Source organism: Dermacentor silvarum, chromosome 1 (assembly GCF_013339745.2).
Source record: "Dermacentor silvarum isolate Dsil-2018 chromosome 1, BIME_Dsil_1.4, whole genome shotgun sequence".
Classification (NCBI taxonomy): domain Eukaryota; kingdom Metazoa; phylum Arthropoda; class Arachnida; order Ixodida; family Ixodidae; genus Dermacentor; species Dermacentor silvarum.
This window is the reverse complement of record NC_051154.1, coordinates 106,699,748-106,715,702: the sequence shown is the minus strand read 5'-3', so window position 1 is coordinate 106,715,702 and position 15,955 is coordinate 106,699,748. Positions and strand designations below refer to the sequence as shown.

Genomic DNA, 15,955 nt, shown 5'->3' with positions numbered 1-15,955 from the left:
TTGCATAGTTAGTAATGTTAATAACTTTATCGTTACCATCTACCGTTATACTAAGGTAGCAAATAATGTGGCATAGGTAGTAACTACTACGACCCTTTTTTAAGAGTGTAGACTATAGGCCTTCATCCTTCAATATCGAGAACCAATCTGAAGCAGACCGCCAATCGAGATAACGCCAGAGCTTTGCTGCCGAGGTGAGAAAAAGCGTAGTGAAAGTCTACACCACCATTTCCTTAACGTGAAAGCGGCGAACGAGTTATGAACGGCTACCCGTTCGGCGTGAAGCTGGCAGCGATAGCTAGGTCAGGTGGCGTATGTCAGGCGATGACGCAATTCCGTTGCAACGGAAGTCTGCGGGGGACTTCGGAAAGAACCACTTCCGCGGTAAAAGCGGGATGCTTCTGATAATTTCGATAAAAGAAGCATTGCAGTGTTTGCATACATGCATATATGTGTCACATAACCTAAACATTTTTTTCTAAGGGAGCTAGTAGTCACACTTCGATCTTTTATGTGCCGCTAAGAATTTCTTAACCATGGAACTTGAATAAAAAAGAATTAAGAAACACTAATAAATATGTTCGATAAATATCACGCTAAAAATATATCGAATGATTTACGTAATCCCAGCTGTCACGTAGGTCAGACCAGTCGTTGTATTAATGTCCGGCATCCAGCCTTTGTCAGGCAACCTCCTCTAACACCGTTCTTTCCATTTCACTTGGGGAATCGTGGGAAATGCACACATAACGTGTTGAATCCTGGGAAGAGCACACCATACGTGGCTTGGTTCGTACGTGGTATAGGTTTGAGCGCCGCTGGAGTTGCGGTCTCTTTCTCCAGACTGTGCCGCTCGTTTTCTGCTCGCCGCATTTGATGCCTTCAGTTGTCGGTATAGATACCTCGAAACACTATTGTGGTTGCTACAGCAACAGAAGCTCCGGGGTGTCCAGACAGTTAACCGCGTCTTACAATCTCCCGAGCGGCAGCGCGAGTGGCGCATCGATAGCAGTCGACAAACCCAGCGCAACCGTGCGTGGTGACTAGAAAACACCGCTTGCCATAACGCACTTGGGAGCTTAGCTCAGGGGCTAAATACATTGGAAAGGGGAAATCATTTTTCTCGGCCTCCACAGCACCGAATTTGATGACGTTTGTTACATTTAAAGGAAATGTGACTGTATAGAGAGCGCATTTGATTTAGACCATCAATTTTTATTGCGACAGCAATTATATGGACACTCCAGGCGCATTTCTGCCGTCGCTGTCGCCGTGAGGTTCCGTATAAAGTACAAGGGCAATAACATCGTCGCCGCGCACCGTATACAGTTATACTGTGTGTCACGTGCGAGTGAAAGCGTGCGAGGGTGAGCCGACGATGGCGGCTCAATCTCGCGCGCACAGGGGAGGAAAGTGGGGAGGAAATGTGCCGTATTCCGTCGTGCGCAAGGCTCCGGGGGGAGGGGAGGGAGGGGGGCACGTTTTACCAAATGAATAGACCTCTCCTGGGGTACGTCACACCACACCGGCGACGTCACAGCGTGACGTCACCGGCGCACGTGCAGTGACCCTGGTTGGCAAAAAACAGCCGCCGCCGTCTTTCTGCGTGGTGTAGTCGCGCAGTAGTTGGTGTAGGTGAGCGCCACGTGGATGCGTGTTTTTATTTCTTTTATTTATTTATTTTACGTGAACCTCCACAATTCTTTTGCCAGCCAGATTGTGTGTCGGAGAACATCGGCATGTGGTAAACTGCGTGATAAAAATGTGGCTACGCTGACCTTTTTTACTTGCAAACGTGAATCACGTGGTGGTGGTCTGTGATGGATTGTGCAATGAAGAATATCGGCTTTTGCATGGAAGTGTGCCACGTTTGTTGTGGTAAAGTGTGCGGCGAGAAAAGCGACGATCGACGATATCGGCTCATCGTGTGTTTGCGTGCACACACACACACGCACACGCGCGCGCGCACTACGCGATTAGCAATACCTCGCTTACGAGACTGCGGACGCATGTTGCGTGTAATAAGACCAGTCGCAGTGATCAGGCGCCGATAGAACTTCAGGACCCGTAATTATTGAACAGGTGAGAATGAATGAGACACGATGATTCGTGAGCGCATGTATTTCGGGGCAATCCGCGCTGTGTGCAGAAAAAAAAATGAAAAAAAAAACCTTCATTTGAGCATATTTTATCGACTGAGAGGTATGACTACAAATGAGCTCCTGCGATGTTTTCACCACGGCTGAAGCTGCGTGTATAAATTTAACAACGGAGAATGCCCAAAAGGCAAACCACTGAAATTATCACGATTTAACGCAGATGTCACGAATCTTAAGTAAAACTGAACTTTCTTTTTTTTTTCGTTATTGGTGTATTCACCTTCATGGCACGGCCTTTATGTGGTGAGGATGCACATAAACATGCAAAAGTTGAGTCTTGTAAAGTTGAGAGCAGTAAAGGAGGCAGCAGACACAGCGAGGTTACCGCGCAACGGATTATGTACTTATGTTAGATTTTGCTTTGTACATTCACATGACCAAGACTAATAATTAAAATTTAATTTTGGTGTTTAACATCCTTAAGCTGCACAGCGGCTTATGGGGGGCAGTGCAACGAAAGGCTCCAGATTAATTTTGTCCACCTAGGGTATCTTACTATGCTCCTAAAGCAGGGTAATAAGTTTTTCTGCATTTCTTCTTTATCTGAATTTAGGCGCCACTGCTTGGTACGGTTCCATTGAGCCGCAATGTAGTTGTAGACGAAGTTCATCTTGTATATCGTTTAAAGCTGCAGTGTAAATGGGGCGCAAATCAGTGCATTCACGACAATGCAATACAAATTTGTGTTCGAAGACCAGTCATCTAGCGAAGCATCACTTTGTCACCGCGAAATCGTGCATCATCTGTGATAAAATGTTCCTTTTCGAGAAGTAATAAATTTTTGTGGATGTTTGATCTACGGAAGAGGCGCACTTTTACGAAATCACCACACGCTGACTTACGGGAACCATGCACTCGGCAACAACCCTACGTTCTTGTACCAGTAAAACGGGGACGATTATACTTCCTAAGCACAGTTCGTCAATGCTGTCACTTCAAAAATTAGCAATATGCCGGATTTACGATCGTGGCAGTTGATATACAGAGAGAACAGGTCGCATGAACGTTTTTTGCCAACCAGCGCCCGCTTCGGAGGCGCGGCATAGGGGAGGGGCCCCCGCAGTGACGTCACGCTGTTTGCTAACAGGGAGAGGTCTATAGGCCTTGTGCTATCTAGGTGGTGCTGGTTCTACGCCGACGGCTGCTGCGTGCCGCGCACGGCCGCCCTATCTCGAAAGCCATCTGCGACAAGGACAGTCCGCCGTGCGCCGTGTTTTCGCGGCTTCGCATCGATTCGAGAGGTAGCACGAAGGTAAATTCGCTCGCTGCTGCTGCCGCGTTCCTCACTCCAGCGTTTTGACAGCGAGTTTCCGTGGTCATCGAGCGAGATGTGTTCATGTTTGCTTGTGCGCGCGTGACAACAGGCTGGTAATTAGTTGGTAAGCCTATGTTTACAAGTTTATACGGCCGATAAAACTACTATCCTTACTTCGTATAGCTGTTTAATAATTTGCTATCGCAATCGATGCTTCACCTTTCGGGCGAAACTGCGAAGTTTTATAAAAGCTTGTTGTAAATTGCAAAATTGAGAAAAACGAAACTACCACGTTTACAACTCTAACTCAGCAATGAAAAATTATATCACAATTATGTAAACCGCACCTAATAATACATTTAAGTGGTTTATTAGACATCGCTCTGAGATATATATATACCTATAATATGGGAGTAGAACTTTTGCGAAACTCTTGTAAACATTGTAACAAACTCACGTAAGCTGGTTATTCTTATATCAAATTTGTCCGTTTTGGATGATATTACGGATGCAGCTTACAAAACTGCGACATCTGTTTTTTCGTGCAGGGTTATGGATTTGTAAACTTCGTGCTTTTTTTTTCAAACTTAACAATTTTTGGCATTTTTGTTAAAAAGATCAGGCCATAAATCGAAATTCCGCTTCCTTCAGTCACTAGAACTTAATTTCTTCCTATAATGCAACAAATTTCATTAAAATTGATCCAGGGGTTATCTCAAAAGGCATTTCTGTGTTTTACATATATTTGAATAGCCGGCATCGGAGTCGGGCTCGATCGAAAGCTTCTAGAAAATTGGCAAGTTTAAAAATAGAATATCTAGAAATTTACAAACTCGCAACCCTGCACAAAAAAAAAGGATATCGCAGTATTATAAACTGCATCCGTTAGAACATCTAAAACGGATAAATTTAGTATATTGATTTACAGCCTACGTGGATTTGTTACAATGCCAACAAGGGTTTTGCAAAAGACCTATTCACAAATTAGTAATGTATTTCAGAGGGGTGTATAATATCTCAATTTGTCCGCTTTAGATATACTATTCAATGCAGTTCACAAAATTTGTATATCGTGTTTCATTGCTAAGCTACAGAGTTGTAAACATGGTAGTTTCGTTTTTCTAAATTTTGCAATTTAGAACAATTTTTATTTAAAACATCGACTACCTAAATAAGAAATCTTCTTGCTACAGTCACTAGATTTTAACTTTTTCTTTCAAACGTAACCAATATCTCATCAAATTCGGTGCAGTGGTTGCCGACAAAAACAATTTCTCCGTTCCCATGTACTTCAATAGGAGCCCCCAAGCAAAACCTTCCTCCTAATAGGCTACCGTTTAGCATGGTTGGGCGCTGGCGGCCGGGTATCTTGCCAAGGGCAACGCGCGAGCACCGGAGGTCGGAGGAGTGGGCTCGCTGATTGGTCCTCGCCGCGCTCGTCGATTGGCCCGTGCTAGTGCCTCCTTCACGACTGACAAAAATTCAGTAGCGATTTAGCGGTAAATGAGAGAGTGAAATGCGACAGCATTCCGTCCCACGTACCTCTTTGAGGTCCCGGATCCATGATTTAACTGCAGTTCACCACATCGCAGCTGTTTTTTTTTTTCACCATCACTAATCATTTAATTACCCAACTTTTTAATTAATGGCTAAAGACCGCAAGTGTGATACGCAAAGTGGTAGAGCACATCAGAAACCACCTAATGCATTGTTTTCTGCGCCATATGTCTCACGTAGTGTTTTTCGCGTGCCGAAGAAAGCCCGCGAAATACGATTAAAAACCACGTGATGGGGTGCTTGCGCTCAAGCGTGCAATGGGTTCAGAAGGTGGCATCACCTCATTTTTGTGACGCTGCTACAGTCGGCTCGCGGGAGAGGGAAGAAAAACATGGCGTAATAATAAACGTATCGTTCGTTCTCTCGTAAAACTTGACGTCTCTCGGTCTTCCTCCAACCCCTCGACAACACGACATAGTGGCAGCGGTGAACAAGAGGTCGCCTAGCACCCGGTGAGAGCCACGAAACGACCAACATGCCAGACGGAAGGGAAAATGACGCCCAACAAGCAGCGACAGCGGGCCGGCAAAATGGCGCGAACTTTTTCAACCCGTTCGCCGTTCGTGTCAGGACTTCACCTTCGTGATGTAGAAACACAGGTGAACACGTTCGTGTACGCGATGGGAAAGGAAGCCGAAGACGTATTGGCGTCACTAAGCCTGACAGCCGCCGACCTCGCGGACTACGCAACAGTGAAAAGCAAGTTCGAGGGACACTTCATACCGTGCACAAACGTCATTTTTGAGAGGGCCAAGTTCAATCGCCGAAAGCAGGAAGCGAACGAGTCGGTAGAATCGTTTATCACAGACATGCACAAGCACGCTGAAACGTGTGAATACGGTTCACTGAAAGACGACCTCATTCGTGACCGGTTGGTTGTAGGACTTTTGGACCTCAGTCTAAGTGAAAAGCTGCAACTAGACTCGAAACTCACACTTCAGCAAGGAAAATTGCACGGAACTCCGAAATCGTCAAAAAGCAACAGAACGCGCTACGCGACAGAACGGAACACGGTGCTGCGGTCGAGGAGCTGCGACGGTCAAAAGGACGGCGGAACCATGGAGGCGCGCAGCGGAAACCAGCCAAACCTCCAGCGGTGCACTTCGCGGGACGAAATTTGTGCAAGTGGCGCGGCAGTACACAGCAGCATTCCAAGAAGCAGTGCCCAGCCTTCGGAAAGCTGTGCAACAACTGTAGAAAAACTGGTCACTATGCAACAGTATGCTTGTCGGGACGCCAGCAACCGACAGGGCAAAGGACGTTTGGATCCAGCACCAGGAAATTAGGGACAGCAAACACGGAGGAAGTGTTTCTTGGTGAGGTCAGCGAGGCAGACACCCTGGCACCTTGGTTCATTATTGCACTTGAACAGTCGTCCTGTTCGCTTCAAAGTCGACACAGGAGCAGACGCGAGTGTAATCCCTGCTTCGCAGTATGACAGCAGCCGCATGCAGACTCTGAAAACTCCCGACAAAAGACTTTTCGGACCGGGCAGAACACCCATCAAAACAAAGGGAATGTTCAGTGCAACAATCGCATGGCAAGGCAAGTCTGTTCAGCAACAGGTTTTTGTAGTGGAAGGCTTGCAAACAGCTCTCTTGGGACGACCAGCCATACGTGCTCTCGACATACTGTCACTCCTGGAGGCAGTTGAGGCCAACAAACAAGGTGACACTCAAAGCAAATGCTACGCCTTATGCAGTGACAACGCCTCGACGAGTGGCTGTTCCACTCCAGCCTAAAGTTGAACAAGAACTACAGAGAATGAAGGATCTTGGAGTGATCCAGCAGGTTTACCATGCGACACCCTGGTGTGCACCTATTCATTGCATTGAAACAGAATGGAGAGATCAGAATCTGCATTGACTTCACTGAATTGAACCGGCAGCTGATCCGGGAAATGGTCACCATGCCTACAGTTGAAGAAAACTTGGCGAAGCTGGCCAATGCAAAAGTTTTCAGCAAGCTCGATGCAAATTCTGGCTACTGGCAGACGCTCCTTGCACCAGAGTCCCACGACTTGACCACATTTATCACGCTGTTTGGGAGATTTCAGTTCCTGCGATTACCTTTTGGCATTGCGACAGCGTCAGAGTTCTTTCCGCGAAAAATGCTTCGCATTCTTGAGGGACTACCAGGAATAGCATGCCACAAGGACGACGTCGTCGTTTTTGGGAAGAACCAGGCGGAGCACATCGCAAACCTCACAGCAGTGCTTTAGAGGTTCAAGGACGCAGGAATGACTCTAAATCCACGCAAGTGTGAATTCAGCAAAAGAAGAGTCAAGTTTCTCGGGCACATCTTGAATGAAGCGGGCATCACTGCTGACCAGGAGAAAACTGAAGCCATCAGAAAGATGCCACCGCCAGAGAACATCACCGAACATAGGTCATTCCTGGACACGGTCAATCAGCTGGCAAAATTTCTCCCGGGACTGGCCGAGAAGACAAAACCGCTGCGAAAGCTGCTTCTGGATGAAACAGTTTGGGTTTGGCACCAGACTCAACAAGAAGCCTTCGACCAAGTCAAGGATGACCTGACGACAACACCAGTGTTGTGCTACTACGATCCACAAAGGCCTCTGTCGATATCAGCTGATGAGAGAGAGAGAGAAAATGATTTAATGAAAGGCAGGGAGGTTAACCAGGACTGAGCCCGGTTGGCTACCCTACACTGGGGGAAGGAAAAGGGGGAGAGAGAGATTAAGAGAAGAATAGAAAGTCCACTGTTGATATCGCCGACATAGCAACAGATCTCTGTTCTATCACTGATTATCAATCAGTCCGGGTCATAGACGGTCACTCAGTCCTGTAGTTTTTAAAAATCGCAGCAGCGCTTTTGTGGCCTTTTGCAGCTGTGATATTCGAGGCCATGGTCCCAAGATCTTGCTCAAAGTGAACGGTCTTCTATCTAGCCTATTGAGAACGTTGCAGAGGTCATGTCTTTCGTTTTGAAGAGATGGACAGTAGCATAGCAGGTGTTCTATAGTCTCATCGACACCGCAGGCATTACACTCGGCGCTATCAGCCATTCCAATCAAACACGTGTAAGCATTGGTGAATGCAACACCCAAGCGTAAGCGGCACAGCATTGTTTCCTCATTTCGAGGAAGTCCAGGCAACAGCCGCAGCTGCATAGATGGGTCGAGAGAATGCAACCAATGTTGGGCGAATTCCGTTGTATGCCACTTCTCCAATGTCATAGTTTGCGCCAGCTTGCTTAGGTGTTGGGCTGCGTCAGTCCTCGATAAAGGTACAGAAACAATATTTGCTCCTTCGTGTGCTTTCCTAGCAGCTTCGTCGGCGATGTCGTTGCCGGTGATACCGCAATGACTCGGCAGCCACTGAAACACGACGTCGTGTCCTTTTGCGATCGTATGGTGGTGCATTTCTCGTATCTCCGAGACGAGTTGTTCGCAGGACCCGCGACGGAGAGCTGACAAAAGACATTGTAGGGCCGCCTTTGAATCACATAATATTACCCACCGATTAGCCGGTTGGTTGTTAATATAATCAATGGCACCTCGGAGGGCAACAAGCTCCGAAGCGGTCGATGATGTCACGTGAGAAGTCTTGTATGTGATGCTCATTGATCGTGATGGTATAACCACTGCGCCGGTGGAGCTGGTCTGAGTGGAAGAGCCATCCGTATATATGTGGATTCGGTCAGAGTAGAAAGAGTGCAAGCAATCGAGAGCTGCTTGCTTCAAGGCCAAAGTGGGCAGGTCCGTCTTCTTTCTTATTCCTGGAACGTAAAGGCGCACTTCAGGTTGTTTTAAACACCACAACGCTGACGGTGAACGTGTCGAGGGTGTGAACCCCGATGGTAGGGAGGCACTATGAATGCTGACCACGTTGGAGAATGACGCCCGTGGTCGTCGTTCTGGCAGGGAGGCAAGAGAGCTTGATTGCATCCGTGAAACGTGGCGAATATGGGCCCTAAGCGTGTCGATGGTCATATCAGCTGATGCCTCCTCCTATGGCTTGGGGGCTGTTCTGCTCCGAACAAATGATGACGGCAAGCGGCAGCCAGTGGCATACGCTTCCAGGGCAATGACACCGACAGAGCAAAAGTATGCTCCGGTGGAGAAGGAGGCACTTGCCATAACATGGGCATGTGAACGTTTCAAGATGTATGTGCTCGTTCTGCAGTTCAGCATAGAGACTGATCACAAACCCTTGCTGCCTTTGTTCTCAACAAAACGCATTGACGAAATGACACCTCGACTACAGCGCTTTCGCATGCGTGTGCTTGAGTATGACTTCACGATTTCATACATACCAGGAAATTACATGCACACAGCTGATGTCTTGTCGCGTAAACTGTTGCAGTGCTCCGGCAAACACCTTGCATCCGTCATAGAAGAGTATGAACTTCTGACCATTGAGCAGCTGCCAGCATCAACTGAGATGCTGAACAGGACCAAGGTCGAGCTGCAAAAAGATGCAACGACATCACTGGTCATGCACTACTGCACTACCAAATGGCCAAAAACAGAAATGCTGGCACCTGAGGTGTGCAAGTATACAAGTGTGGCCGATGAACTGTCTGTCGTACAGGGACTCCTACTTCGGGGCACAAGGATAGTCTTTCCCCCTTCATTACGCAAAGAAGTTCTGCAGCGACTACACACAGGACACCAAGGCGTTGTGAGATGCCGAGCAAGAGCACGGGAGTCTTCGTAGTGACCAGCAATCAGCCAGGACGTCGAAACGTATGTGAGCAGATGCCCAACCTGCACAATGCACCGTCCTGTGGCAAATGAACAGTTGCTTCAGATACCGCTCCCAGAACGCCCGTGGCAGGTGGTCGGCACAGACTTGTTCCACCACGAAGGGAGGAACTACATAGTAGCTGTTGACTACTACTCAAGGTTTTTTGAACGGGAAGAGCTTTGTGGAACACAAACCAAACATGTTGTACAGTTCCTTAGTAATTTGTTCGCTCGCCATGGCATTCCGGACGTGTTGAGGTCCGACAATGGCCCGCAGTACAGCTCACTCGAGTTCCTGCAATTTATGAGCAGTTGGGGTGTAAGACATGCGACCTCCAGCCCACATTACGCGCAAAGCAATGGCGAAGCTGAGAGAGCTGTCCAGACTGCCAAGAACATCATCCGCAAATCCACGAATGTTGCGGAAGGCCTTCTTGCCCACAGAGCTACACCTGGACCCGAGGGTTACTCGCCAGCTGAGCTTCTCATGGGCCGCAAGCTCAAAACAAACGTCCCTACTCTGCCTGGAACACTTGAGCCCAAGTGGGAATACAAGCATCAGTTCCGGCAAAACAATGCGGTCATTCGTGAGCGAGAAGCCAAACACTACAACAGGAGGCGTAAAACAAGAGACAGGCCACCGCTACAGCCAGGTACAGTTGTCCAGATATCAGACATGGGAGAGCCAACAACAAGGAACCATCGTTAGAGTTTCAAATGCACCGAGATCTTATGTTGTGCAAACGGCCAAAGGAAGCGTCCGTCGCACAAAAGCACATCTGCAAGAGGTGCCAGAAGTTGCACCACCGAACCAAGCAGGAACGGGCTGGTCAGAAGAAGCCAACCACACCACCAGCAGTGGCCGAGCCATTAGACCACCGCCACGCCTGAACCTATGAGCAAGCTGAGGGCTTGTCTTTTCAAAAGGGGAAGGTGTCGTGTCATGAGAACTCTCGACGCTTTCCAGAGAGGGCGCCACATACCTGTTGGGACTAAAATCCCTATATAAGAAAAGTACCGCCATCCTTTGATCAACGCCGCTTCTCTCTCTCTCTTGTATCTCCGATTGTACGATGATAGCGCGCGCTTTTCACTTTTCACCCCCCCTCGACGACGCTTCGCCGGCGGCGGTCGAAGGTGCGAGAAATGAGTAGATTCCCATGCTTTGGCCATGCTACAAGAGCACGAGTGACACGACTGCGATAGGAAGGTTCGAGAACGCCAGTGACGGCTATATAACCGCCGTGCGAGAATCGGGAGTCAGTTGAGTCCGCACCGGTGATAGAAGTGATGTAACGTGAAGACCGAGCGTCTGCGGAAGAAGGGGATTCCCCGGCAAGCTAGTCGACGAGTTCATCGAGCGTCTGCATTTCCGGAATAAGTTCCTTCTTCGAGATTTGCACCTAGCTACGCCGAGATCGTCTGACTCCAGGACCAGCACGGTGAATACGATTGGACACTTAGTGTTCCTATTCATTTTGTAATTTACGTGTTGGACTCTTAGTGCTTGTCGTGAATTATTTTCTTGTGTTTGTTAATACCCATCTGAATTGTATTGTGTTGTGTCTAGCCTAAGTGTGCAAGTGTGTGTGTAACTGCCTTGTGTGAAGAATATATTTTGTTGTGTTTTGACAACCTGGGCTCTGATTCGGTCTTAGGACAGCAACCGGCGTTCGCTGGCGCACCAGAGGGCCCATTCTTAATTGTCCTTGCTTTCGTGGGATTATTTTCGGAAGCTGATAAGTCGGCTTTGGAATTTGGTCCTGCGTCTGCGCCTCGTTCACGGGGTCTGTGACAGACTGACTGAGAATTATTCAATGCAACAGCAGTTATTTGTTTGATCTGTTGCTTCAATACACGAATTAAACTTTAGAGCAAAAACACGAAAGGAGAGGTAAAAAAATCACGCACCATTCCACTGCTGTGAAGGTGGATTACCAGCGATCGCAGTTTAGCACACGACATAGAGGTAACACAGAATTTAGATCAAAGTATGAGCACAGTTTATTGCTTTTGAGCGGCGACGGCGGTTATGCCGAAGGAAGACACACGCACACACACTTTTATTTTGACATTTGGCGGTCTTGATCGGCGGCACACAATCGCGTGAAAAACTACCGCCACCTCGGGGAGCCGGAGGAAACTAGACACGCACGTCGGGACCGACACGCCGGGAGAGCGAAAGGAAACTAGGCACGCAACCCGACGCAAGCGCTTGGAACGACGACAAAAGGCGGTGCGTGCGCGCACACATGGCCAGCCGACGCGGGTCGCACAGCGGCGAATCTTTGAGAAAGCCTTATCTACCCGAGAGAGTACCGATTTTTAAAATGGCACCTATTGATAACTAATCTACTGAAAATGCATATCCCAGTATAATGAGACGTAGAAGCTTTTGCACAGAATTAAGCGATTTTGCATCGAATTCGGGAGCTGAATTTTAGCACATTCAGATCTGTTGACGGACACGAAAAATGCATAGAACCCTAGTCATAGACTCAGCGCCACCCAAGTAAAATCCCTATATAAGAAAAGTACCGCCATCTACTCTTTCCTCCGCCCCCTCCTCTCCTAAAGCGCTTGCTTTTCACTTCTTTATATTTTGTTTTGTTTTTGTTTTCCGCCTCAGGGCCATGTTGAAAGTCCTCTGCGCAGCCGCAGTCGCCGGCTGCGTCGCGCGCCCGGCCTGAAAGCTTCAACGTAGACTTTCTAGGTGCGCCACCGTCGACTTGGCTTTCGCAAGCAAAAAGTAAAGAAAAAAGCAAGCGCTTTACGAGAGGAGGCGGCGTAGGAAACAGTAGATGGCGGTACTTTTCTTATATAGGGATTTTAGTTGGGTGGCGCTGAGCCGTGCTCCCTCAAGGGCTGCAGAAGATAGCGCCAACATTTCCCTTTCCACACGAACCACTTACTACTTTAGTTGGGACCCCCACCGCTAGGAAGGCTGGGACGGCTACAGTCGGCTAGCGGGGAGGGAAGAAAAAGTTGCAGTGGCTTAGCTCGGCTATGCCAGGATATACGTAGCGTTAGCAAAGGTTCAGCTGATTATTCTTAGCTTTCCTGGTTGTCTAGATTGTCAAGGATTAGCTTGATTGTCATGCTTACTTACTGCTGCTCCAATGACACACACGCGGTATACGGATTATGTGGCACATGTATTCATTCCTCCTACGCTCAACCGCTAATTGCCAGGCAACTACTTCGGGATCCGATGAGTCAAGCTTTTCCGTTCTTCTGCGCTGTTGAGCAGCATTTGCGCTCTCCTTCTCCATGGCTATACCACACTGGCAAACGCCAGTCAGAAGCGCAGCGGCTCCAGCGCAGTGTCAGACGGCGACTGCACAGCGAGCGCGCGCCGGCGCCAGTGCGTCTACCACGGCTACGACGTCACTCCTCTGGAATGCGCAGACCGGCGGCGGTGAGTCGCGCGCGGCGGCGGCGGAGTGCGCGAGAGGTGCCGGCTCCGGTGGCTCCGGTGCGCAAGCCGTGTGACATCACTGATCCTTGCGCATGCGCAGCACGGCTCTTGATGTGCCGCGCGAAACGGGCTTGGCTAGGCCAGTCTAGCTAACGCTACAAAAACATGGCGTAATAATAAACGTATCGTTCGTTTTCTCGTAAAACCTGACGTCTCTCGATCGGTCTTCCTCCAACCCCTCGACAACGCGACAGTGGGAAAGGAGGGTTTCGGCGGCAACCCTCCTCCTCCCAGATGCGCGCCCTCTCCCTCTACCTTCTGACCTCATCAGTGACGTCATGAAAGCTGTTTTGTTTGTGAATTATTTCCAGTAGGATATCCGGCAGCCGCCAGTGGTGGAAGCGGCGCTGCCGCCGCATATCAGCTATGTATCAGCATGGAACCGAGCGTTTCCGGCCCCTGGTAAAACTGTGTATGACGAAACTGATTTTTTATTGGGCGAACCTGTGCCCACAAAAGCAAGCTACACTCGAAGCACAACGATAGCGGCGAACACAGTCGGCGATCGTCGAAATCTGATCAGCGGCGAAACGCGTCGGCTTTTTACATATAAGTCATCGGAGGTTCCAGATTAATCCCTGGTGCCCACGTGCCTTCCAGAAAGACAATTCGCGTCACTCATACAATCAGATTACATAAGCGTTTCGCATGTGTTAAGCGCGTCTTGCCTAAAACCCCTATATATAAAAAGTAGCGACACTCTCCTCCTCCGCCTTCCCTCCTCCTTGTTTCTCCTGTCTTTCGCGCTCCTTTTTCGACCGTTGCGCCGCCTTCACCGCTTGAAACACGTGCACTTGTTTATCTTTCACCGCTGATCAGATTCGACGATCGCCGACTGTGTTCGTCGCTATCGTCGTGTTCCTCGCCAGTCGGTAGACGCTTCTCGGGCGAAAATGGCGACGGAGCGTGATCGTAAACAAACGCAGCCAGCGCCCGGGGGCTCGACGGTCCACGTGATGCCATTAAACCAATACCGACGCGGCGTCGGCCCCGGACAGGGTGTGCGAGGAGGCGGCGGCATTCTTCAAAGCGTGACGCTACTTTTTACATATTGACCCTTTTCGCGGAGCAGTTCGCTCTACAGGAACGAGATGGCGCTTTCGGCCGCGCGCCATACATTGCCTCAGCGAATGCGCACGAATACGAAACCATTACTGCTTCTACCCTGCTACTGTGCGATCAAGTGTCGAAAATGCAACTGGGTGTGCGCTAATGCACTGTGCCCAATTCATACTGCAAAATGTGTAACGATAAAGAGAAGACGTGTGCGGTAGTTCGCTGCAAATAGTGATTCACATATTAATGAATGGAATCAACCTGTGTCGCCGCTGCTACATAAGGACTGCCTATGTTGCCGCCATTCGCGATGCACGGCTTTCCTCAAGGATAAAAAAATATAATTCATCCGTCTGCGCTGTATAGCTAACCTCCAAAGAAAGGACTTCAACTCCGGAACTTTGGCACTTGGGAGTGAGTACCGCTCGTTACAAAATGTAGTGCCACTTACTGGCATAGTAAGTTTCCCGCACGCTATCTACACACATCCACCCTTACTCGCACGAAAACTTACGCCCACCCTATCGCCAACGTGTCAGTGAATAGGCGCACACTTGAATCAATGTGCCGAAGCATGAGTGACGGCGACTACACCGACAAGACACGAATGTTGGAAGCTGAATGTTTCGTGACGGTCCACATAGCAAGCGAGGGACTAGCGATAATATGTCTTTGCTACGAGCTACCGCAAAGTACAGAACATTTAAATTCCAAGTTTTGTGCACAGCAAGAATAAATTTATCGCGGCAGAGCACCCGCGAGTGATTACGCTGAAAATAAACAACTGCAGATAGTGGCCGCACCGAGGAACCTTACTGAGTCAGAAATATGACAAGCCGCTGGTTCAAAACGTTTGCCAAATAAAGAACGCAGAGCACACTGATCCCGATTCAATTCATAAGCGGAAAGTTTGGACAGCTTGGAATACATTCTTAGCCCCGCTTTTAGTACAAGCACCGTATATACGCTGCTCACGCCGTTTGGACAAGGCGTAATGAGCTCTGAAAGCACGTAAGTACATGTCCTCTAAAGCTGTGGCCAAAGCTTCGTGTCATGCCCGCAGTCACCGTCTACGATACGCGTCGAAACAGCGGTTTGCTGCGCCGCGCCGGCGTCACGCGCTTGCATTGTAAACGCGGAGGCAATGGAGGCGGCTGAGGCAAGCAATGGACGCGTCCCCACGTGATCAAACATGGCAGCGCCCACGGGAGCGCCGCGAAAAGGGTCAATAGGGGTTTTAGTCTTGCCGAGACGCGAACGACGCGCTATCAACTCGGCTGCAAAACGACGAAGAGACCAAGTAGACACGCTGCCAGTCGGCTTTGTAGCGGAGCGAGGGATGCAGTCTTCATTCGGCTGACGGTATGAGCGTTGTGCGCAAGCGCAATAGCGTTACCGCTAAGCGGCTGTGTGGCATTTGCTAGCATATGTCGGTCTGAGCGGAGCGGACAGCAAGCGCTCAGCTAATTAAAACACTCTATTGTGCGCGGACATTCATGTAGAAGCGCAGTCGGTCGCTGCGACCCGTGCGACCGCTGCATTGAGGCTTCATTCTGTTATGCTTCATTTGGTTATACGGACAGTACACTATAAGAACATATTTCACATAGTCTGCTCTCAGCGATTGCCTATACCTTTCACGCAAGAAGCTGGTTCGGGGGACTCCATCACGGCGACCGCGCGCAATGGGCGTTCACTGTACGTATTCGGTAAATAGAGAGCGCCTGTGAAGTATT

The 15,955-nt window shown here is 49.1% G+C and overlaps 1 protein-coding gene across 1 annotated transcript; it reads left to right on the top strand.

The window, feature by feature from the left end:
* The first annotated feature begins 9,713 nt into the window (after positions 1–9,713).
* Positions 9,714–10,394, top strand: LOC119453150 (uncharacterized protein K02A2.6-like). Its single transcript, XM_037715197.1, has one exon. It carries the CDS (start codon positions 9,714–9,716, stop codon positions 10,392–10,394), a length of 681 nt encoding a protein of 226 aa, XP_037571125.1.
* The last annotated feature ends 5,561 nt before the right edge of the window (positions 10,395–15,955 follow it).

Coding starts and splice junctions, on each gene's coding strand:
- LOC119453150 (XM_037715197.1), top strand. CDS start 9,714: ATGCACCGTCCTGTGGCAAATGAACAGTTGCTTCAGATACCGCTCCCA.